Source organism: Muntiacus reevesi, chromosome 7 (assembly GCF_963930625.1).
Source record: "Muntiacus reevesi chromosome 7, mMunRee1.1, whole genome shotgun sequence".
Taxonomy (NCBI): domain Eukaryota; kingdom Metazoa; phylum Chordata; class Mammalia; order Artiodactyla; family Cervidae; genus Muntiacus; species Muntiacus reevesi.
Genome location: NC_089255.1, coordinates 54647597 through 54674314, shown reverse-complemented (window position 1 = coordinate 54674314; position 26718 = coordinate 54647597). Strand labels below are relative to the sequence as shown.

The following is a 26718-nucleotide window of genomic DNA, read 5'->3' as shown; positions in this document are numbered from 1 at the left end:
TGTCTTAGCTATAAAATTTCCCCTCCAAATTAACAAGAAAAGGAGAAATGAGGGAGGCTAGAGAGCTAAATTTAACAAATAATAATAATTTTTTAATATCCTAAATAAGAAAAGTCAAAATCTCTAGGTATGTCTTACCTGTCCATTCCATATGCCAGTTCTAAGGGCATGTTAACTAACTTGTTAACTAAAAATAGTTTGCTCAATAAATAAACTATAGTGTTTGACTCTTGCAAAGAATCAGAATTATTTTCCAGTCCTTTTGGCATCCCAGAGTTATTTGGAAAAGTGGAAGTGTATTTATCTGACAAGTCCAAAACTTTTCTAGAAAATAAATTCACTTTTGAATAGTCTTTTTTCATTTCAGTATTGTATAAATCCCAACCGGGCAGCATCAATGAGAAGTGATCTTCATTTGCAGCAAGTCCTAAAGAAACAGGACCCTGAAGCTTTAAAATATTGAGATGCTTAATGCAGAGATTATCTAATTCTTTATCCACTCCCCATGGCAAAAGGCAAGATAGGAGCAATTTAGCTGTGTCTATTGTGAGGTTGGCATCGACTTTTCTTGATTGCTTAGGGTGCATCTTTTTGAAGCTCTTTATTTTCTTCTGCTTTTTAATACCATCATTTTCTTCTGATAATTTGATTGCATTATCTCCTTGGGCTGGGCTTTCACCAACAGGCTTGGCATGTACCTCCATAGAGAGAGGACCACAGACAGTTTTATTTCTTCTCAATGTCAATGTTGTCTTCTCTACTGTGCTTTTGGCTCTTCTCAGAATCTCACTGCAGTAGAATGAATTGGAAGGGTCAACATCACAGATTGGAGTCGGCAGCAAAAGTTCAACAAGGCTTTCCAGATCAAAAAGAAGTATATGAAAGCCAATGTTACTCCATTTTGTCTTCACAAGCAAGACATTAAAAGGTCCCGAAAAAGACTTGGCACCAGCAACCTGAGGGAGATTTTAAAAATGTATGTCAAAGTTTTTATTTTTTAAGTGATTTTATTAAAGTTTCCATGATATTAAAATGGCATAAAAAGAAATTATTAAGTAGCAGTACAACTAAAGGCAAGTCATTTCAGTTTTTTGTCTTAGCTATAAAAATTCCCCTCCAAATTAACATTCTATATTCTAATTATTTTGAAAGCTTTTGTTTTTCTAAAACTTATTTTTTCCCCTAAAGAAATATGAATTAAGCTTAAAGAGTAAGATGGCATTAGATTAACTTCCTTTTAGATATACTTATGTATCGTCTTATCACTGTAGCCATGAAAACATACAACAGGGGAAAATTAAGGAGCAGAAAAGTTAGAACCCTTGCAAGAACTGAGGAAGTCTTTTAACAAAAATGGTTTCTCCAAATTTGTTTATAACTTTTAATAATTTTAATAATTATAAGTAATATAATTATAAGTAATTATAATAATTATAAGTAATCCAAAATGTTAACTAGTATCAAGTTTTTTTTTAATTTTAAAGATTTCCTTTGTGGACTTGCACTTGTACTTTGTCTGAGATGATTTTGCCCTAATTACTGGCACAGTGGGCTCCCACAGTTCACTTTTGTTCCAGCTCATTTAGAGGTCTTCCTTGAGTACCCTGTGTCTCTATTCTCTTCCTTGCATTTTTTCCTTCATAGTATTAATTATTGCCTTATATGAAATACATGTTTACTGTATATTTTCCCAAATATCATTCAGCTTCCACCACTGCAGGAGCTTTGTGCATCAATTTGTTCCCAATGCCAATAAAATAATGCTACTATACACTGTTCTAAGGGCTTCATAAATGTTTGTTGAATACACCATGAACAATGAAATCAAATAGCTTTAAATGATGGTGTACAAATATATTTATGGGGGAAAATGTGTTCTATTGGGCAGAAAAAAATCCTTTTTGTTAAACCATGTGTGTACACATATATAGATAGTTTTAAAGATTGCTATAATAAATAAATATATAAATATATGTATATATTAATATAAACATATATGTGTATATAGTCACAAGGAACAGGGATAGTTACCAAAATGGTGACAACAGTTAATTGGGAAGAGGGGGTTAAAATGATGTTTATTTATACTTTAGGATTTAGTTTTTTGAAATTCTTGTATGACTGTATATTTAATTTAAAAATATAAAAATAGAATATTTTAAAAACTATTAAAATTTTTTGAAGTAAAAAGCCAAAATGAAGACAAACTTAAATAGCACTTTTTTTTCTTTGTAAATGTAGAAGAATAGTATACAGATTGAAATATGGGCAAATAACATCAATATCAATTGACAAATAATAACATTCAAATTAAAATATAAAAAATGCTTACCACCAATAGTAATCAAAAAGTAAAATTAGGATAAAAATATCATTTACTACCTATTAATTTAGCAAAAAGACTGTCTTACATTATTTTATTTTGTAATGTTTAATACATACAAATAATGTATAAACCAAACATTTAGTTTTTTAAGATTATCAATGTCTTATACCAAGAAATATGGACAGAGCTAATTAGCATCATTATTCATAATTGCCCCAAACTAGAAGCAACCTTCCCCAATGGCTCAGAGGGTAAAGAGTCTGCCTGCAATGCAGAAGACAGAAGGCTTGGGTTTGACTCCTGGGTCAGCAAGATCCCCTGGAGAAGGAAATGGCAACCCACTCCAGTATTCTTGCCTGGAGAATCCCACGGACAGAGGATCCTGGCAGGACCCAGTATATGGGGTCATACAGAGTCAGACATGATTGAAGGAGACCAAGCAAGCAAGCAAGCAACAAACAAACTACGGGTCTGTCAACAGTGGAATACAGACACTGTGATGTATTCATGCAATGGGAGCATATACAATGAAAAGTGAAAGAACTATAGACATTCAATAACATGTATAAAATGTATGATTCCACCTATATGATGTTGACCAAAGATGCCAGACCCAAAATATTTAACTGCTAAATAAAAATAAAAATACAAACAAAGCAATAGGGTTTAAGGAAGCTTTCATAGATAATAAATCTATAAGGCTAGTGGTTACATTTGGAGAGTAGGGATGCCATAATTTCTGGGGTGCTAAGTATTTTATTACTTGATGTAGTGATCATGCAGGTATGCACTTTCTGACTGTTGAGTTGTACATTTTTGTCCTATGTTCTCTTTATTTTTTCTGTATGCATTACACATTTCTTTTCTTTTTTAGTTGCTCAGTCATGTCTGATTCTTTGCCACCCCATAGACTGTAGCCCTCCAGGCTCCTCTGTCCATGGAATTCTCCAAGCAAGAATATTGGAGTGGGTAGCCATTCCCATCTTCGGATCTTCCTGACCCAGGGATCAAACCCAGGTCACCTGCATTGCAGGTAGATTCTTTACCATCTGAGCCACCTGGGAAGCCCATTATACATTTAATTTTAAGCAAATAATGTAACTTAAATGTTCCAATAATATCAACAATATCTCCCTATTTTGGTTAAAAAACTAGAACTTCCTCTGATTCTATATCCCTGACTACTGTCAGAGGTAAACAGTATCTTCAATTTCATATTTATGATTTGCTTTTAACTCCTAACATAAATATCTATTCCTAATTGACCTATTTGATTTTGCACATTCTTAATTTTCATAAAAATATGATTATGCTCTTTAGAATTTTCCACTAATTGCTTTATTTAGGCTGAATTTTATATTTGTGAGAGTCATATTTTATAATTACAGCTGTAGTTCTTTCATTTTTACTGCTGTAAAGTATTATACTATATGATAACTGCAGTTTATCCATTTAAATGGATATATAAATTATCTTCACAGTTTACTATTACAAAAAGAAAAAAGGCACAGTAAATATTCTTCTGGTAAAGACTTTCTTCTGGTGCATATTTGTAAAAGTTTCTAGAGTGATGTCAATCATTTATAGGATATGCATATCTTCAGTTCTATTAGATTTTTCCAAATTCTTCTCCCAAATAATTGTATCAATTTATAAGTCTCAGTACCAATGTGTAAAGAGTTTCCATGTTCTACATCCTTACTAACACAGGATCTCATTTTTGTTAATATGGGGATATAAGTTATTTCTTCTAGTTGTAATTTTTATTTTCTAATTATTCCCATTAATTATCATTGCAATATTTCATTGGCCTTTCACATTTGTTCTATAAAATGTCTACCTATGGCTTCTATAAACTTTCTTTTGTCTTTTATTGACTTTCAGGTTTATATATTCATTCTAGTAGTAATCTGTTGGTTATTTGGTCCAAATCAGTAAGTCAGTCAGTCAGTTCACTCAGTCATGTCTGACTCTTTGCGACCCCATGAACTGCAGCACATCAGGCCTCCCTGTCCATCACCAACTCCCGGAGTCCACCCAAACCCATGTCCATTGAGTCGGTGATGCCATCCAACCATCTCATCCTCTGTTGTCCCCTTCTCCTCCTGCCCTCAATCTCTCCCAGCATCAGGGTCTTTTCAAATGAGTCAGCTCTTTGCATCAGGTGGCCAAAGTATTGGAGTTTCAGTTTCAGCATCAGTCCTTCCAGTGAACACCCAGGACTGATCTCCTTTAGAATGGACTGGTTGGATCTCCTTTCATTCCAAGGGACTCTCAAGAGTCTTCTCCAACACCCATTATATATATATTTATTTATTATAGCAATAATATATATATATATAGCCCATTATACAGAGTGAAGTAAGCCAGAAAGATAAAGAACATTACAATATACTAACACATATATACGGAATTTAGATAGATGGTAGCGATAACCCTATATGCAAGAGACACAGAAGTACAGAACAGACTCTCCCACTTATTTAGACAGTGCTTAATTTCCTTTGAAAGTTTTATAACTGTTTAAAATGATGTTTATATTTTTCACTTATAATTTTCAAATGTTCCATAACACCTATAACTATGGGTCCCTTTTAATTTCTGTTATTATTTTTGTTGCTTTTGTTTCTTTCTTGCTAGAAGTTTGTCAATTTTATTTTATTTTTTTTCAGAGAATCAACTTTGAATTTGTTGATCCCTTCAATGAAATAATGTTTTTCTCAGGAGATAATTTCATGGAGTATACTATTTAAACTTATTTTCTCACAGCATTTTAAGGCATTATTCTGCAGTCTTCTGGCTTCCTTTGATGCTGTTGAGATGTCACATAGGCAGTTGATATAGTCTGTCACTCCATCTGGCAGCACTCTCTGTTGCTTTTCAGATCTTATTGTCTTTAATATTCTGTGTGGAAACACAGAATCACTCTGATTCTTCTGGTGTGGATGTTTTGCCCCAGTCTTACATTGTATCTAAATATTCCTATCTTTTGTTAATTTTCTGTGGTACTCAGATTTGTCTTTTTGAATATTTTCTCTCTTTGTTCCTTATGAAACTCTGATTAGTTATTAATACTTGTCACTCAATCCCCTTTCATGTTTTTCGTCTCTTTGTCTCTCTGCCACATGCTGGGCAGTGACTTAAGAACGTCTCTTCTGATCAGCCAGTTTTCTTCTCACCTGTCTCTATTGTGCCATTTAATTTGCCCATTGAGTTTCTAATTTTGATTTTTACATTTTTCATTTCTACAAGTTCTATTCGACAAATTCATCATGTTATAGTCTGTTAGTTATTCCTTATGTTTCTAAACCCTTTATTTTTTTAAAAACATACTTATTTTGTTTGCATGCTGTATCTATAATTACAATTTTTAAGATCTTTGTGAATATGACTCTTATTTTGTTGATGGTTTCCTATTTCCTTATGTGTTTTGTAAGTATGTGTATGTGTGAAACATTATCAGTGAGAATCCTTTGAGACATGGGTAAAAGATGCATTCTTCTTAGAGAGGAGCTGTCTTTTTGACTGCCAGGTACTCAAAGGTACCACCAGCAGGCCCCTATTTAAATAAAAATGTCAGTTTAAGATTTTTTTCATTCCTTGCAATGTGAATCCTAACCCTGAACATGTGTGAAGTTCAGGTTATCAGTTCTCAGGCAAAACTGCTTTCCCCCATCCATCTTGGCTAAACCCAACAAAGAAATATATTGTCTTCTTTTGTGGGATAGATTTTCTTTTTAAATTGCACATACAGCTCTGAGAGAATAATGAATTTGTGCAAATGTCTCCAACCCAAATTCCCATCAATATACCGGACCTGAACACTCCCTTTAATTACATATAGAGTGGTTAAAATCCACGCTGAGAGACCCCAGAAATTAGCAGATGTCTTTCAGCTTTCCTTCTATCTAGATTTGTGATTTCACCTTGTTTTTTTAACCTTGAAGAGTTTCCTTAACTTTCATTTTAACTAAGCTGTGTAGTATTTTTAAGGATTAATTGTGAAATATTTTATCCACTATTTTTAGAGAATTAATCAGTACTGATGTGCAGGCTATTTGCTCACAAATGGATTGAAAAGGGGTTTGTAAAGAGTACTAAAAGTTAAAATATTCAGCTTCAATAATGGAACAAAAAAGGGCACTCTCACACACTATATGATGTATGTAAACTGGTATCTCTTTCATGGAAGACAGTGAGTAAAATGTATCAACAGCCTTAAACTATTATACACCCCTGGATGCAGAATTTCTTTTAGAAATAATTTATCCTAAGGGGAAAAGCACAAAGATGTACAAAATTATATGAAAAAAATGTTCATTGTAGAATTTTCTATATCAATAAGTTGAAAATAACTTAAACATCCCATAATAGAGATTTGGCTAAAGCATGATGGTATATGCACATTAAATAGATATTTAAAAGAGTTTGTTGTAAAATGTAAAATGTCACAGCAAGAAATTCACATATATTGTTGACAGAAAATATCTATATCTGAAAAGTACAATGTGATTTACAAAATTGCAGAAATTTCTTATGTCTCCTGTTTTTAAAACTCCTACAAAAATTTATATTTTACTATAGTAAACAAAAGCTCTTTTAAAAAAGCAATATAAATTGCCAAAGAAAATGCTAATATTAGATATGGCATTCTAAAGGTTTTTAATATATGCTTCTCTCCAAAAATATACTAATCGAATTAAATTTTAAAGCTAAGAGAACCAACTCAACATAAATGATCAAAGGTTAATATTATGGATATATACAGACCTCACAAAAATTAATTAAGAAAATATTCATCTCAGGAGAAAAAATGATAAAAGAAGATAAAAATATCACAGAGGGAAATATTTTTTAAACAATTTGTCTCAATAAAAAGCAAATAAGTATCAAATTTCATGTACTATACTGGTTTCAATCCCTTCAATTATAGTTTTCACAAATTTGTAACAAACAGAAAGTAGAGTATCCCAAACTGTTGAGTGCTCATTTCAAGCTGAACTTTGATAAGATCTAGATGTCCTTAACCTTTTTAAAAAACATTGTGGTAATATGTATCAAGAATCTTAAAAATATTCAGTATCATCTCCCCTAATTGAGATGCTACTTCATGTTCCTGAAGGGTACCATTCCAAGTTCCATCTTTTGGGCTTATCCCTGGTTTTCTTTCATTCCGCAGTCACTCAAGAGGTCCTTGTTGAATGCCTACTGAATAGAACTTGGTGTGAGGTGTTATCTACCCAATACAGAGCAAGACCCAGCATCTCCACGGATGCAGCTCACATTCTTTACCCACAGAGGGGAGAGAGACATGCCAAGCAATAACCACACAGCTTGGATAAGGGAAGAATAAGGAAAAGATATTGGAAGCTATAAAGGGCTGAAAAAGACACCTCAGCCTGAAGAATACCAGGAGGAGTCTCAGCAGAAGCGACACCAAACTGAGACATGAAAGATTAAGGAGAAATGAACTGAAGGAAAGTGGGAGGCCAAGTATTTCAGGCAAAAGGAAGGGAATGAGAAGCCCCCTAGAGTGACGCTGAGAGGAATGAGAAAGTGTGCAGGGAGTATGCACGGTGAAGGTTTTAGTTTGGCTCCAGAGTAGAATATGGGAATGTAGAATGAGCCCGGCAGGACAGGAGCCAGATTACACTGAAGCCCTGCAAGCTCTGTTGAGTTTCAAATTTATTCAAAGAACATTTATGACCCCTAAAGGGGTATAAAGCAAGGAAGTCACCTATTCACAAACTATAGCCATGGTTTCTTTTGAATTAGGGGTAATCAAGTAGGCTGAAGACAGGGTTCTGTCCTTGTGTACACTTCTACTTCCCCAAAGCTATAATCTAGACTTCTTCAGTTACTGAGACAGTCAAAATCATAGCAACGATCCTGGCAATATTTTGTGATCCATGCTGCCACACCAGGCCCATTATACTGCTGTAAACAAAAGTCCTAAATTTCTGTCCCTAAAATGATCACCTTAAGTCTCAAGAGGAACTGGATACTTTATAGTATTTTTAAATCATAAATGTTATTCCAAATTTATTTAGCATACAAAAAAAGTTGATTTCCATTTGAAAATAAGTCCATTGGATGATTTATAAACCACTGCTATATTTGAATGTACTAAAATGATTAAATATTATAATTCTAGCCTGTCATCATTGTTTGAACATTTTAAAATCTTCGAAAAAATAGTATATTTTTAAAGTCATGTCACCAAAGAACTTTAAAAATAATAGTTACCAATTTTTTGGGCATAAGTAACACAGAATGACAATGAATACCTCTAACAGTAATTCCTGAGCTTTAACATATCATAAATTGGGCATGTACAATATTTAGCAATGTGTAGTAAATGTAATGGTATTTCTTAAACTTCTTTATATTTATATGTTACCTATATAAAATATATTCCTCAGATAAGAATTCTATTAACAGTAAACTACAGTAATGGTAAATCATGACTGAAAGATGTTGTGTAAGAATATAAATATTTAGAATGACAAAGCATATGTAAACATCATTACAACAGAAGTGTTTAGAAACATTTACCCATCTTGTTATAATAAAAAGTCTAGAACAAGTAATCAAATACAAAAGTATTTCATTCAGTCTAAGTCACTGAAAGGTGAGGGCTAAATACAAATTTTAAGTTATTAGTTCACACGTTATTTATAGAATGCTCTCTGATGGCTTGGCAGTAATTTCTCAAATTGTGCTGTCCAGGCTTTGCAAGCACAAGAAGGTGCTGGTATTTTCCCCAAGATCACATCACATTTAGTCTTACTCTCTGAAGTTCAGGTTGAGGCGAGAGAGGAGGTGTGGTTTACAGTCAGGACAGCAAGAGGGTGGCACTCAAGGACAAAGGTCCATTCCAACCTCTGAACTTTGTGAGGCAGGGGAGTGAAATGGTGGTGGTATATCTACATGTGAATGCTCTAAACAGCAGGTGGGGAGAAGAAAGAGGCTCAGAGAACTGAGCTCTTTGTCTGAAGCACACAGATTTGGGGAAAAGCTACTGAGTCAGAAAGTCTGCAAGTAGAATCCCAGATGGCCAGCGGGCAAAAATTATTCTTCTACAAGCAGCAAGAACTCAGAATAAATGACAAGTAAAACTGAAGTCAACAACGCAAAATTCAAACCCTTAACAACCCAGTGTACATAGAAAAAAGAAAACCAAAAAAAAAGAAAAAGAAAAAACCCAAAAGTATGGAGGAAAAAAAATGTAATTGATGTGAAGGTATAAATTTAACATCTTTATTAATAAAAGTCCATTTATTTTTTTCTTCATCCTACTGTGTTCAGCTTGTGCCTTTCCCTTTTCTGTCTGAGTCAGAAAGACAAAATTGTTAAACTTTGGCTGTTTTTACACCCTGTCTTTGAAGGTAGAAATGCACTGTCTAACAACATGTTCTGATAAAACTTTTTCCTGAAAACATATTGGATCCCCCACTGAGTTTGTTATAAAAGAATCTGACCTGCCCAAACTGCAACAACTGCAAATACATCTGGTAAAACTGATGCTTAAAACCATGCTCAAATGCTCACTCTTATGCTTTTGTGCCATAATACCTAATACAAATATTTAAATACTAAGTGAGAAAACATATAAATGATAGCAGTCAAATATTTTAAATACTTAGTTTCATTAGAGCAAGAAGAATTAAAAATGATCTAATCTGACTCCTTCCCCTTAAACAAAGGAAAATGAGGGACAGAGAAGTAAAGTGACTTGTTCAAAGTTACCTATTTGGTAAATAGCCAAGTCAGGATTCTTATCTTTTTTTTGTTGTTTTTTTCTTCAGATGATATTATCAACTTAATTTTTTCAAAAATGAAATAGTCTTATTTATTATTTCTAAGACAGACAAAGGGTCCAGATTAGCTAAGCAGTCCTTTTACGAAACACCATATTCACTGAAATGTATAAGGAGATCATCATTATATGAAAATATTTACCAATGAGCTGATCACTTACAAAATTAGAACCCAAACACTGCTCCATTTCTAATATTCTTTAGTCAGGCTCTGACTGATTATCAAATAATACAATCTGATTGCAAAGTAAATAGTAAATATTGTTAAAAATGGAGTATTATTCTAAATCCAGACAGGGATATCAGAAATACCTGAGTCAGGCCTAGTGTCATTGACTAATAAGAATCCAGCAAAGACCAGTTAAGAACTGAAGAAGACAAAACTAATTAAGATGTTTCACATGACAAATCTTGTAACATGAGAGGCCTGTGAAACATTTATCTTTTAAACACTTTTTAAATGAACTATTATTCAATGTGAAATTCAAACATGAAGTAAAGGGTAACATATTATGTAACATGCAATTTATTTAAAAATATGCAAAACAAATTTTGTTTTAAATAATTAGTATATAATTGTAATCATAACATAAATTTAAAGAATTAGTATAGAATACAATTATAATCTAAACTTTATTAAATATAATCTAAATCACATTTTAATAATTTTACTTTTTAGTTAAAATTCTGTTTTTACTCCTGTTAACAGCTAACTCAGTAGATCAACCCATGCTCTACAGTCTTCCTGACCACTGGTAGGCTACATTCTACTTTATGCATTCCAATCACAGGAATTATGGTATTTGCTTATCCTTTTTTTTTCTTCAGTTCTTCCCTAGGCTTATCATTTTCATTTCATAATTTAATAAGTTATGTAAAAAATGAGGAACTCTGCATGTACAATAGATTCCGTAAGAAAAGAAACTTTAGTAATTTGTATTTTGGGGCTTCTCTGGTGGCTCAGAAATAAATTTTCCTGCAATGCATGAGACCTGGGTTTGATCCCTCGGTCAGGAAGATCCCCTGGAGGAGGATATGGCAATTCACTCCAATATTTTTGCCTGGAGAATCCCATGGACAGAGGAGCCTGGCAGGCTACAGTCCATGGGGTCACAAACAGTGGGTGGGACATGACTGAGCAACTAAACACAGTACAGCATAAGGGTTCAGAATGAGCATCCACAAAACGTATCACTTTTGCGGGAGGGTTATTTTGAGGTAAAGGTTATCCAGACCCTGAGGGTTCCAGAGAAACCTTTTTCTCTCTCTTAACTAAAAGAATTTAAATTGGGGATATTCCCAGAAAAAAAGTCATTACAAGAGATAGATCTTATCTACGTGGCCCCATCTCTATGGCAGGGCAAACATATAATTACCACTCATGTGCTCTTCTTATCATCCTGTGAATGATCTTCCTGTCCTTGACAGCTCCAGAGTCCTATCCTCCTCCTTAACTCAGGATGGCATATGTACCTTATTTTCCCTTCCTGTCTCTGACCCTCTCATGTGTCTGGGATTCCTGTAATTACAAAATCAAATTTTATTTTCTCCTGTTAATCTGTCTCATGTCAACTTAATTCTTAGGTCAGCCAGAAGAATCTAGAAGGGTAAGGGAAAGTTTTCTTCCTCCATGACATCTGAATGACCCTATAGTGATGAGTCACGCTAACAACTCCTGGATAACTAGATATGGATGAAGCCATGTGACAGATCAGGAAAAAAAAAAAACAAAAAACCTCATAAAAATATACAAGGATTCTACACTCTGGTTACTCTGTAAGTTTCTAAATTTTCCCTGTTCTTTAAATAAACAAAAGAGAGAAATCCCAGTTGATGCATTTCTAGTTAATTCTCGGAAGAAATAATTAGGAATTCTAGAAAATGTATCTATACTTAAAGGAAAATATCCACATCAAAAGATTTGTAATAATGGGAGTTTTTCAAATAAGGATGGTACAGATGATGGGGGGAAATGTGGTATCTGTGCATTGAACACTATCACTGAGAAATTACATGACTAACCAATGTGATAAATTTTACAGAAAAGGTAACATAATTTCTTGAAATAGCAAATTTTCTGAGAAACAAATCTAAAATGTAGATGACTTTATGACTTAAAACTCATGTCACAAAAGCAGAGAATATGATACATGGATACAAAAGAAGCTACTAGTTGCCTGCATCTTTGCTACTAAAAATTTCAGATAGCTACTTTCATTTTGTGACTAACAAATCCTAGAGGTTTTGGATAAGTTGACATCTAGTCAAGATGGCAAAGTTTAGACTTTGGACAGAGTTATTTCTTCCAAATAGATACCAATAATGAAGGACATTTTTTTAAAAAAGAAATTCTAAAATATTTAAACAAGCTCAAAAACAAAATAAACATCTTTGAGGATCAAAATGGTACAGAAAGACAAAGTGCTTAGTGGAGGTAAAGTTACAGGCCTTTCTAGCAACAGATCTTTAAGCAGGTTGCAGGGCTTGAGAGTTCAGCCCCTGAGTTTAACATTAATGGAAGATACCTAGCCTAGAACAATTTTAACTTGTAACTAAATCAAGGCACAAGCTTGCTCTCTAATTAGACAGAAATATACTTAGTATCAGTATAGTTCAGACTTCATGCTGGACGAATGACCTTGCAAAAGGTAGACAGAGACAATAGTAAAACTAATAGGGAATATTAGTTGCATATATATATAGAGAGAGAGGAAAATAAAATACACCAAAAAACAAACAAACCAAAAAACAAAACAAAACAAAAACCAAGAGAAAAAATGTCCTCTAAAAATGAGGCTATAAACCAAAATTCTAAAACATTGGAAATCTAATAGAAAGACAGTTAAAAAATAAGCACCGATGCATAGATTTACTCCAGATGAAATCAATGCTTTGGAATGGACTGGGGAAAAAAAATCAGAGAAATTGAGAGAATAGTATTCACAAAAATGAACAAGAAAATATGAAAGGAAGAAAGTAAAATAAAATGAATAAATGAGAATGAATTTGTTAGAAATATTAAGAAAACGTAATAATTATATTTAAAATACAGCAGAGACATATTAGAAAACTATCATGAATAAGTCTATGGGAACAGCCTGTGAAATATATCATAAGAGTATATTTCAACTCAGAGGAACTCACCTTACACAGCAAACCTAGGTAGACCCTTTCATTTATGAAAACGATAATAGTGCCCAGGAAACATTTTACCCAACGGTCTATAACCCTACATTCATGCATTTAGGAAAGCACTGGAATTCCTGTTTTCCTCGGGTACGAATTTGAAATACATTGTCTTACAAAATCACTAAAAAGGGCAACTTGGTAGAGCTTGAAATGCTGCTATTAACAATGCACATCCTTAACACCATGAGGTAACGGAGCTTTAGAGAGGTGGCCTGGAAACCAAGTAACTTTAAAGTCCTTGTTTTCCAATCAACTTCACCTTTTTCTCAAGTGCACACTGAACCTTCTCCAGAATAGATCACATCCTGGGCCATAAATCTGGTCTTGGAAAATTCAAAAAAATTGAAATCATTCCAGTCATCTTTTCTGACCACAGTGCAGTAAGATTAGATCTCAATTACAGGAAAAAAATTGTTAAAAATTCAAACATATGGAGGCTAAATAACACGCTTCTGAATACCCAACAAATCATAGAAGAAATCAAAAAAGAAACCAAAATATGTATAGAAATGAATGAAAATGAAAACACAGCAACCCAAAACCTATGGGACACTGTAAAAGCAGGGCTAAGGGGAAGGTTCATAGCATTACAGGCTTACATCAAGAAACAAGAAAAAAGACAAATAAATAACCTAACTCTACACCTAAAGCAATTAGAGAAGGAAGAAATGAAGAACCCCAGGGTAAGCAGAAGGAAAGAAATCTTAAAAATTAGGGCAGAAATAAATGCAAAAGAAACTAAAGAGACCATAGCAAAAATCAACAAAGCCAAAAGCTGGTTTTTTGAAAAAATAAACAAACTTGACAAACCATTAGCAAGACTCATTAAGAAACCAAAGAAGAAACCAGAGAAGAACCAAATTAACAAAATTAGAAATGAAAATGGAGAGATCACAACAGACAACACTGAAATACAAAGGATCATAAGAGACTACTACCAGCAGCTCTATGCCAATAAAATGGACAACTTGGATGAAATGGACAAATTCTTAGAAAAGTATAACTTTCCAAAATTGAACCAGTAAGAAGTAGAAGATCTTAACAGAACCATCACAAGCAAGGAAATCGAAACTGTAATCAGAAATCTTCCAGCAAACAAAAGCCCAGGACCAGATGGCTTCACAGCTGAATTCTACCAAAAATTTAGAGAAGAGTACTCAAACTCTTCCAGAAAATTGCAGATGAAGGTAAACTTCCAAACTCATTCTATGAGGCCACCATCACCCTTATTCCAAAACCAGACAAAGATGCCACAAAAAAAGAAAACTACAGGCCAATATCACTGATGAACATAGATGCAAAAATCCTTAACAAAATTCTAGCAAACAGAATCCAGCAACATATTTAAAAAATCATACACCATGACCAAGTGGGCTTTATCCCAGGAATGCAAGGATTCTTCAATATCCGCAAGTCAATCAATGTAATACACCACATTAACAAATTGAAAGATAAAAACCATATGATTATCTCAATAGATGCAGAGAAAGCCTTTGACAAAATTCAACACTCATTTATGATTAAAACTCTCCAGAAAGCAGGAATAGAAGGAACATAACTCAACATAATAAAAGCTATATATGACAAACCCACAACAAGCATCACCCTCAATGGTGAAAAATTGAAAGCATTTCCTCTGAAATCAGGAACAAGACAAGGATGCCCACTCTCACCACTACTATTCGACATAGTGTTGGAAGTTTTGGCCACAGCAATCAGAGCAGAAGACGTAAAAGGAATCCAGATAGGAAAAGAAGAAGTGAAACTCTCGTTGTTTGCAGATGACATGATCCTCTACATAGAAAACGCTAAAGACTCTTCCAGAAAATTACTAGAGCTAATCAATGAATATAGTAAAGTTGCAGAATATAAAATTAACACACAGAAATCCCTTGCATTCCTATATACTAACAATGAAAAAACAGAAAGAGAAATGAAGGAAACAATACCATTCACCATTGCAACAAAAAGAATAAAATACTTAGGAGTATATCTACCTAAAGAAACAAAAGACCTATACATAGAAAACTATAAAGCACTGATGAAAGAAATCAAAGAGGACACAAACAGATGGAGAAACATACCGTGTTCATGGATTGGAAGAATCAATATTGTCAAAATGGCTATTCTACCCAAAGCAATCTATAGATTCAATGCAATCCCTATCAAGCTACCAGCGGTATTTTTCACAGAAGTAGAACAAATAATTTCACAATTTGTATGGAAATACAAAAAACCTCGAATAGCCAAAGTAATCTTGAGAAAGAAGAATGGAACTGGAGGAATCAACCTGCCTGACTTCAGACTCTACTACAAAGCCACAGTCATCAAGACAGTATGGTACTGGCACAAAGACAGAAATATAGATCAATAGAACAGAATAGAAAGCCCAGAGATAAATCCACGAACCTATGGACACCTTATCTTTGACAAAGGAGGCAAGGATATACAATGGAAAAAAGACAATCTCTTTAACAAGTGGTGCTGGGAAAACTGGTCAACCACTTGTAAAAGAATGAAACTAGAACACTTTCTAACACCATACACAAAAATAAACTCAAAATGGATTAAAGATCTAAATGTAAGGCCAGAAACTATAAAACTCCTAGAGGAGAACATAGGCAGAACACTCTCCAACATAAATCACAGCAAGATCTTCTATGACCCACCTCCCAGAATATTGGAAATAAGAGCAAAACTAAACAAATGGGACCTAATGAAAATTAAAAGCTTTTGCACAACAAAGGAAACTATAAGTAAGGTGAAAAGACAGCCCTCAGATTGGGAGAAAATAATAGCAAATGAGGAAACAGACAAAGGATTCATCTCAAAAATATACAAGCAACTCCTGAAGCTCAATTCCAGAAAAATAAACGACCCAATCAAAAAATGGGCCAAAGAACTAAACAGACATTTCTCCAAAGAAGACATACAGATGGCTAACAAACACATGAAAAGATGTTCAACATCACTCATCATCAGAGAAATGCAAATCAAAACCACAATGAGGTACCATTACACGCCAGTCAGGATGGCTGCTATCCAAAAGTCTACAAGCAATAAATGCTGGAGAGGGTGTGGAGAAAAGGGAACCCTCTTAGACTGTTGGTGGGAATGCAAACTAGTACAGCCACTATGGAAAACAGTGTGGAGATTTCTTAAAAAACTGGAAATAGAACTGCCATATGACCCAGCAATACCACTTTTGGGCATACACACTGAGGAATCCAGATCTGAAAGAGACACGTGCACCCCAATGTTCATTGCAGCAGTGTTTATAATAGCCAGGACATGGAAGCAACCTAGATGCCCATCAGCAGATGAATGGATAAGGAAGCTGTGGTACATATACACCATGGAATATTACTCAGCCGTTAAAAAGAATTCATTTGAATCAGTTCTAATGAGATGGATGAAACTGGAGCCCATTTTACAGAGTGATGTAAGCCAGAAAGATAAAGATCATTACAGTATACTAACACATATATATGGAATTTAGAAAGATGGTAATGATAACCCTATATGCAAAACAGAAAAAGAGACACTGAAGTACAGAACAGACTTTTGAACTCTGTGGGAGAAGGTGAGGGTGGGATGTTTCAAAAGAACAGCATGTATATTATCTATAGTGAAACAGATCACCAGCCCAGGTGAGATGCATGAGTCAAGTGCTCGGGCCTGGTGGGCTGGGAAGACCCAGAGGAGTCGGGTGGAGAGGGAGGTGGGAGGGGGGGATCGGGATGGGGAATACGTGTAACTCTATGGCTGATTCATATCAATGTATGACAAAACCCACTGAAAAATTTAAAAAAAAAAAAAAAAAAGTCCTTGTTTTCAATGTGTCTCCAGGAAAATGCAATCAAATCTTTGAGCAAACCGATTTATAAACTTTGGGAATACAGTTCATCCTGACTTTGGGCTGCTTGCTTGTTTTTCTCGTAGTGCTTCAGTGCATCCACTGATGTGGCCTGGCTTTAAGTTACAATCTACTATTACTTAGTCTGTGTAAAACTTTCATTGAAGTTTTCAGCAAAGTGGTGTATCATTCAACTTCTAATCACACTTTTTGTCAATAAAGGTGAAAATTTTCTACGTCACATCTCAGTTAAAGCATTTCACCATCCATGTGGAGTTACAGAAATTAAGTTGAAAATGTTTGTAAAATTCAATCATAACATGATCTACCATACCAAAACACAGTTAGTTTCAATATAAGTGATTGTAATAGCAAATGCAAGATCATCTTTTAAATTAAAAAGATGTATATTTAAACTGAATGTCCAAACTAACTACATTGAAACTTTTAAAACATTAAAACTGGAGGAATAGATTCTCATAATTGGGACTGTTACCACATTTTCTATAACTTACAAATCACAAACTTTATCAATAAGATTATACATTTTATAGAAAATGCATCTTTGAGATCAAATAATTTTAAGTCAACAGTATAATATTCTTCATTTGGTAATTATAAATTTAGAATCTACCATGTGAGCTTATTATGCCCAGGACTAAATTTAAGACAAACTTAGTCATAAACCCTTAGAAAACAGTAATGGCACAGGTTTTTGTAACCTCTGACAGATGAGGCTATTAAGAAGTGGATTTGTGTTTTCGTCCAAAATGAATACAGGTAACAACTGGTAGAGCCAAGACTCAAACCCAAATCATTTTAACTTCAAGCTCATGCTTTAACAATAACTTCTGATTTTTTTCTTAACACCTTTATTGAACTGCCATTTGCATGCAATACCATAAAATTCATCTGCCATAAGTGTTCAATTCAGAGGTTTTAGTAAATTTAGAGTTGTACAGTCATCAATACAACTCAATTTTAAATCATTTTCATCACCTCCTATGTAACCATTTGCTGTCGCTCCCATTCCTATCCACTCTCCCAGGCAACCATTAATACACTTTCTGTCAACAACAAAGTTTCCTTTTCTGGATATTTTATAGAAATGAAATCATTCAGTGTGTGGACTTTTGCATCTGGCTTCTCTCATTTAAGCTTGATGCTTTTGAGATTCACTCATGTTGTAGTATGTATCAATATTACATTCTTTTATTTTGCTGCATCCATATTGGCTTTATACTGGATAAATGATATTATAGTTAAAGAAAAATTAAAATCTTCTAACATGTACATCTGAGATGGATCTGCATAACATTTCTTTCCTTCCACCTATTCACCATTTGAGTCTAGGGACCTTTATTTTCATATTGCCTTTCATAGAACATCTTTACTAGTTGCCTAACTCAAACTCATCCTGCACAGCACTGTCAAAATAATCTAATCTAGATTTTTTTTAAATGTGCTTTGAACATATTACTTAAAAGAAAGGAATTATCACAAGTTCCAATATGCTGGTACAATAAAGCCCAGCTCCACTAGGTTGGCATGCAGAGACTCCCAGTCAAGCCTTTTTCTCCCTTTCTTTTGTAACATGACTAATCCTCCTCCTTTGTTCTGCTTTCTGTGATTCTTCTACATAATGGCAGAAAGTGAAGAGGAACTAAAGAGCCTCTTGATGAGGATGAAAATGCTAGTTTAAAACTCCACATTCAAAAAACTAAGATTACGGCATCTGGTCTCATCACTTTATGGCAAATAGAAGGGGGAAAAGTAGAAGCAGTGACAGATTTTACTTTCTTGGGCTCCAAAATCACTGCAGATGGTGACTGCAGCCATGAAATTAAAAAACACTTGCTCCTTGAAAGGAAAGCTATGACAAAGCTAGACAGCATATTAAAAGCAGAGACATCACTTTTCCAACAAAAGTCCATATAGTCAAAGCAATGGTAGTCATGTTCGGATGTGAGTGAAAATGAAACTCACTTCATGGTGTCTGACTCTGTGACCCCATGGAATTCTGGCCGTGGAATTCTCCAGGCCAGAATACTGGAGTGGGTAGCCTTTCCCTTCCCCAAGGGATCATCCCAATCCAGGGATCGAACCCAGGTCTCCTGCATTGCAGGCAGATTCTTTACCAGCTGAGACACAAGGGAAGCCCAAGAACATTAGTGGGTAGCCTAACTCTTCTCCAGTGGGTCTTCCTCATCCAGGAATTGAACTGGGCTCTTCTGCATTGCAGACAGATTCTTTACCAACTGAGCTATCCGGGAAGCCCCAACCTCTTGGATGTGAGAGTTGGACCGTAAAGAAGGCTAAGCATTGAAAATGCTTTCAAACTGTGGTGCTGGAGAAGACTCTTGTGAGTCCCTTGGACTGCAATAAGACCAAATCAGTTAATCTTAAATGAAATCTACTCTGAATATTTATTGGAAGTACTGATGGTAAAAGTGAAGTTTCAATACTTTGGCCACCTGATCTGAAGACCAGCTCATTGGAAAAGACCTTGATGCTGGGGAAAGAGTGAAGGCTATAGGATAAGTAGGTGGCAGAGGGTGTGATGATTAGATAGCATCACTGACTCAATGGATATAAATCTGAACAAGAGTGCCTGCAGTCCATAAGGTCACAGAGCCGGACACAACTTAGCAACTGAACAGCAACTTAAATAGATAAAATATCCTTCTAGGTTTGTAACAAAGATTTTAAGTTGTTGTTGCTAAGTCTTGTCCAACTATTTTGTGGCCCCATGGACTGTAGCCTGCCGGGCTCCTCTGTCCATGGAATTTCTCAGGCAAGAATACTGGAGTGGGTTGCCATTCCCCGCTCCATGAAATGTTCCCAACTTATGGATCAAACCCGGGGTGTCCTACATTGACAGGCAGATTCTTTACTGCTGAGCCACCGGGGAAGCCTAAGGATTTTATACTTTTTCCTAATCACATTTTTTCCTTTGGTATTCATGTTTCACCAAGTTATAGTGAAGCATACTGAAAAGTCAGAATTTTTTTTAGCTTTCAAGTAACAGGAAGGTCTCATTTGTGCTCTAAAACAGGCATATGAAACCACGGTTGCTGCAGTGCTGGCCTCCTCACCAAGGACTGTCTGTCTCTTGACAATCCTGGGAGCAGCATCCTCCCAATAAACCAGGCTTACATCTGGTTATTATGCTTTCCTTCGAAAGTCCTCTCTTTACTGTTTCTTATACCACGTTCCCTTGTTCACATTTTATTAACGATTCATTCATTTATTCATCTATCAGATGTTTACTAAGCAACTAGTCCATGCCAGGTGCCGTGCTGTATGTGGAAGACTCAGTGGTGAGCAAGACCAGTGGTCCTTGAAGCATGCACCTCGCAACCTCATGCATCTCAAATTCTTTCCCAGTCTCCTCTCCTATTTGCAGTCTGTGCTTGGCTGCCTGATTCTTCTGCTGTAAGTAAATAGCCTTCCCCTTTTATTTTATTTTTTCCCCCCTCTGCTTTTGTGTCTCTTCTCATGCTGGGAATGTCTTAACACTCATCTACAGAAATTCTACTGCTTTTGAAATCTCATTTTCCCAAGAGATTTTCCTACACAAATCTTTTCTAATCTCTTCCAGTTGTAATCTTGCCTTTCTTGGATTTCTTTTACTACATTTTTATTTCTTTTTCAACATTTACCTTTTGTCATCATCATATGTACAAGTACCATTATATTTACCCACTGCAATCTCTAAAAGACTAAGTGTCTCTCAACCTCGGTGCATTATACCACTGGGAATTTGTTCTGTTAAGAGTTCATAGTGGGGAAGGGATAGTTTGGGAGTTTGGAATGGACATGTATACATTGCTATATTTAAAATGGATAACCAACAAGGACCTACAAGTACCTACTTATAGCACATGGAAGTCTACTCAATGTTATGTGGCAGTCAGGATGGGAGGGGAGTTTGGAGGGAGAAAGGATACATGTATATGTATGGCTGAGTCCCTACACTATTTACCTGAAACTATCAAAACATTGTTAATCAGCTATACCCCAATACAAAATAAAAAGTTAAAAAAATTTTTTAAAGTGTTCGTAAAACATGAGATCTTTTTACAGAAAACTTCATTGGACCAGGTTAGTTGAGTCATGTATATACTTAGTTCAAGATATTCTCCCTCTAGTAACCAAAACATAATGATTAATATGTTATTCCAGGTCTTTTTGAAAATTAACAAAATAAAAACCAGCACATTTTAAAAAATAATTAAGTATGCCTTTGTTTCTGGTAACTTGGGATTCCGCTCCGGGTGTTAGTCCTGCACATTTCCAAAAGCCCGTCTCTAACCTCTTTGTGACCAGAAGAATTCATTTAAGAAACTGTCGCCTAAGTGAAAAATAAGTGCCTCACAACACTCGCCCATTTAAGGGCCTAATTACAGGGTCAGTCAAGAGTCAACCTGCTTCCTAACAGATTGCTTCCAGCGTGTGGGTTCTTGTCTACCCAGAGTTCAGTTACGGTGCCCCCACTCTTGGGTCCTGGCATACTTGGATGTCATTCCCCTGACTTTGAGCTCTGACTCCACAAAATTTTACTGATGTAGAATTTGGGGGTTTTGAAAAAGGACAAATTGTTCCCTCAGTCATTTCTCCATAGGTTACAAATGAAAACCACTGTTTTCTGTGCCTTCTCTGAACATAACTGTGCCTAAAATCATGGAATACTTTTTAGGTTCTTATAAAAATTCTATAAAATAGAATTTCAGGGTGAAAAAATATATGCCTTTAAAATGTTGATTAAATTGTCAGACAGTGCTCCAGCAAGGTTGTTTCAAAACATACTTCAACAGAAAATGAGTATGTATAAATTATTTTGTCATGTCATTAAAGAGTTCATCACTTTTTATAGAAATTGCTAATCTGAATATAAAAATATACACTCATGTTTTTAGTGAGAAAAGTTTAATGACTATTTGTACAGTTTTCTGTGACCTAAGTGTTAATATTTGCCCCATTTCCTATTTTACCCTTTATCTTTTCCTTATCAACTGGCAGGAGCCGCTTTGTATGTAAAGGTATTAATCCTCAGTTGAATATATTACAAGTATTTTTCAAGTATCATTAGACTTTAAATGTATAACTCTTTGGAGTTTTTGAAATATGATTTTTAATATTTAAATAGTAAAATTAATTATTTCACATATCTTTTGGAAATTATCCCACTCTTAGGCCCTTCACAATTACTAAAAATATATTTCCTTCCAGTAACCTATCTTCCTACATTTAAAACTTTTATTCATCTGAAGTTTATTTTTGTTAAAGGTAGAGAGTAGGATATAATTTTATATTTTTCCCAGAAATTACTCTCAATTATACAAAAAACTTATTAAATTTCCTCTATGATTTTAAAGTGCCATATTTTACAAAGAGTAAATTATGATTTATATAATCCTCATTCCTGAACCCTTTTTTCTTTTCCATTTACCTGTTTGTCTGTTCTTGAGCTACTCTAATGTTAAACTACAGATAGATGGATGGATAGATGATAATGTTTAACATCTGAGAAAAAAGAGTCTTCTTTATTTTTTTTTCAACTTTCTTTAGCTCATTTTATATTTTTTTTTCCAGATGAATTTTGTAATTAAATCATGAAGTTCCCAAAAACCCACCAGGGAGATTTTGCAAGTTATTGTTATTAAACGTACAAATTTGCAACTACTGAAATCTTTAAAATACTGTGCTTTCCATCTGCGATTATTTTATGCTACTAAATAAAGATATTTTTTATGTCTTTTAGTAATTTTTGGAATGTGTTTTCGTATGGATCTTGCATATTTATTGTTAAATTTATCACTATTTATTTTCTATTGTTTATTGCTATTGTGAATGAAAATTTTTATATTCATTTTATTTTCCAACTAGTGTTTTTTGTGTTAGAATATAAGTTTTGTTTTGGGCACTACTATGTTTAATTTTATTTTGTGTTTTATTAGGTTTCTGTTCTATTCATTTTTTCAAATATAGCATATTCACTATTACTATATTTGAATAAAAGTAATTTTTTCTATTCTAATCCCTTTAAATTTCTTTTAATGATTTGGCATTTGCTAAAACTGCCAGGAAAAAAAACTAAATAATAGTAGGGATGGTAGATTATTGAAACTTAAATTAGCATTATTATTGCTTTTTTATTCAAAAATCATTTGATCCATAGATTTTTTAACATTGGATAAATTAGAATGATTTTCCTAAGTCAATTTATAGGTGAATAATCACCTCTCTTTGATCCCTGTCATTTAAATTGGATTTATGCATTAATTTCAAGTACACAAAATAATAGTGAACCCAGTAATGACTGCATATTAATATATAGTCCAAAGAGCTTTCCCCATGAAGGTTTTTCTGAAAGAGAAAACTAAAATAGTATTTATTGGAAACTTGGTTAAAAAAATCTAACCAGGGTAGATGCGGATATACTGATACAGAAGAATGTCGACCAAATATTTTTGACTTAACAAAACAACTTGTGGAATGAGAATCGAGAATATTATCTCATTTCTGTGTGACAAAGAAATTTATACACATTCATACAAGCTTACAAGTTTTTATTTTAAGTCTAGAAAGAAACACATGAAAAGTATCATAATAGTAGAGGCTAACAGAGGGCTGTGGTTTCAAGAACGAGAGAAGTCTCTTTACTATTCATAAATGTCAGGGTCCTCGTACTGTCAAGCACTCATTTCCTAAAATTCGCCCTGGATCCATTAGTGATATATGAAAACCAATACTGCTACACTGTATTTTGAAAAGCCTTAAATTACAACATACACAATACCTGAAAAGTCAAGTTACTATATATATTACTGACATGATATCCAGGAAAAGGAAATGCTTTTACATTTTCCCCCTCAAATACATCAAGGCATGCCATCTCCTTTAACTGATTTAATACACATAACCACATAAAAATTTCATGGAAAGTACAACTTAAATGCTATTTTACCTATCTACGTTTTTGTCTCTGAAGGCTGCTTACCATTGAGATTCAGCTTATTCTGGGAACTGTGCTACCTTCCTTAAACTATAGGTTTCCATTAGTCGATGGAGAGTCCCACATTGGTTCACTCTTTCCTAAGACACCAGTCATTTTCCTAACAAGACACACATGCCTGATGAGTGAGCTCCTCTTCTGCCTGCCTCCTTGCCCTTTGGATGTTTCTAAGAAAATACAGTAAGAGAAAAACATGAAAGAATAGCTAATAAATGTAACAGAAAGTTAGCATTTATTCAGTGCTCAAACACTTTCACATCATTTTCACTTTAGAATTATTCGGTCTAAAAAATAGACTAAGAGCTAAGGCAGATATTTATTGACTTACAGATTCTTTGGTTTATGCATATTTATGACATGGGGTATAATAAGTTGCCTGGTCTCTATACCAGAAACAGATTAATTAACCAATTAATTAATAGTAATAACTCAAATTTATTGAGTAGAAGGCTTTTATTCTGCAAGGGATCAAACAATCCTTCACAGTGCAGAAATGCATTACTAGGAACATTTTTTCTCTTTCTGAATGCCTTTCTCTATTTGTCCTTGAAGGCATAATAAACTCCATAGATGTTTTGAAGCAAAAAGTGCTGTGGTTTCTAAAATAGATGGGAGCCGGCTTGGGACGTACTTCCCGCCAAACTGCCTTTGCAGTAATCAAATATAGAGCTGAAAACCTGGTCAAAATAAAAGCACTGGTGGAGTAGAGGCTGTATCTGGTCTGGAGCTTTCTAGCTCCTCACATATCTAGTTTTAGTCTAGAATAATCCTTGATAATGTTTGTAAAATTAAAGCTGAAACATGTGTCTGTGTGTAGAAAAAGAAAATTGTACCCTTTCCAACAATTTACCAATTTGCATAACTGAACCTAAAATGTTTAGATTTTAATTAAAAAAAATTTCCACAGACAATTATAACATGTCACTTAATTTTATATATAAAACCAAATGTATGAAGGACCACTTTATCCATTAAAACCACACCCAGCAACAGACTTTTAATATATTAATACACTACCCAGATCCTTAGTTATAAAAATAAAATCAGGTTTATGTTTTGTGTTTGATTGTAAATGCTAATACTGCTTTCTGTATAATTATTTCAGGAATGAATTTCTATTATGATTTGAGGAAAATGGGATATCTGTCAGTTACAAAACGAAGCAAACCTTTAAGAAACTCCAGTATTTGAGGAAGGTAGGAGAATCCATATACTTACTGATTTTTACTCATTCTATAAAATTTTTGCTATTTTAAAGCAAACACATACAAAAATTTAAAAAATGCAATCTGCATCTCCCATATACAATTAGAAATGTGAAGGGAAATTAATTTTACCTTCTCTATGCTTGCAATTAGCAAAATCTGTTCTTTAATCTATCCTTTTTTAGTGTTCTACTGTTGATCTTAAGATATTTTTACGGATAAAAACCCTGATGTTCAAAAGAGCTCATTTATACTTCTCCATGGGAATTTTTCCTTCATTGACAGAAACCAATAACTATTTTTAAAAGGATTTTTTTATTGATTGACTAAATGAAAAAGATCTACATGGACTTTGCTCATATTGTACCAAATACATTTCAACATTTTTAACAAATGACTTCATTTCATAGAAAACTACAAACAGGTAGGGATATACTGGTTACAAAAAATATATATCTTACAAAGATATGAAAAACCATTGGTGGAACAATAGGAATGAACAAATAACACAATAATGCATAAATCAAACACGGTGTAAACAAAAGTGCCAGCCATTCATTTTTAGATTCATTGAGCTCTAGGTTGCTGGAGATAGTTAGTAGTAAAAACGGTCTCCCTTCCAAAGGGTCGGTAGAGAGCAGTGTGATTGGCAGCACAAATAGAAAACAAAGGAGAAAGCTTCAATCCACAGCTGATGCACAGGAAGAACATGGGGAGCTGAGTTTACAATAGAGATGACATTACCAAGCTAATGGCACGGGCAATCATGGGGCCACCACACATCCTGGGTATCAGCAGGGCATCCATTTTCAGCTAAGTGTTAGAGTACCTTTTTGCTTTCTCTCACCACTGCAGGGGTAAAACAACCTGGTGCAGGAAACCCACTGACTGGTAATAAATTACTATATTGGATACTTTTTGTTTTCTTTCAGCAATGACTTTACTGTGTATTCTTGCTACCGTTACCAATTAAAGTAGAGCCTGCTTTAGCAAACTGTATCTAACGGTACATCAGTCCTGATGCTCCAATTGCTTTGGCAAGTATCACAGGGTCAAGAGGCTCCTTTGACCTTTATCATCTAAGTCTTTCTGACCACTCACTATTTGAAGCAATCTGAGCTGAACAGATGGACACTTTCTGTGACACTATAAAGCTTAGAATATAAAGATAAATGAAATTGTGTTTCAGGCTTCAAACTGGTTTATGAGTGTAAAATATTGTTAGTGTATCCAACAAAATCTCCAGTTTTAAAGAACATCCTCTGACTCTGGCTAATTGACAAAACTGCTTGCTTCTTTTTTTA

At 34.3% G+C, this 26718-nt stretch overlaps 1 protein-coding gene across 1 annotated transcript in view; it reads right to left on the bottom strand.

The window, feature by feature from the left end:
- Positions 1 to 26718, bottom strand: part of WDR72 (WD repeat domain 72) — a 212871-nt gene that overhangs the window by 88442 nt on the left and 97711 nt on the right. The window contains exon 15 of the mRNA XM_065941562.1: positions 139 to 956. Within this exon, the coding sequence (XP_065797634.1) occupies positions 139 to 956 (818 nt within the window). The remainder of the gene's footprint in view (positions 1 to 138; positions 957 to 26718) is intronic.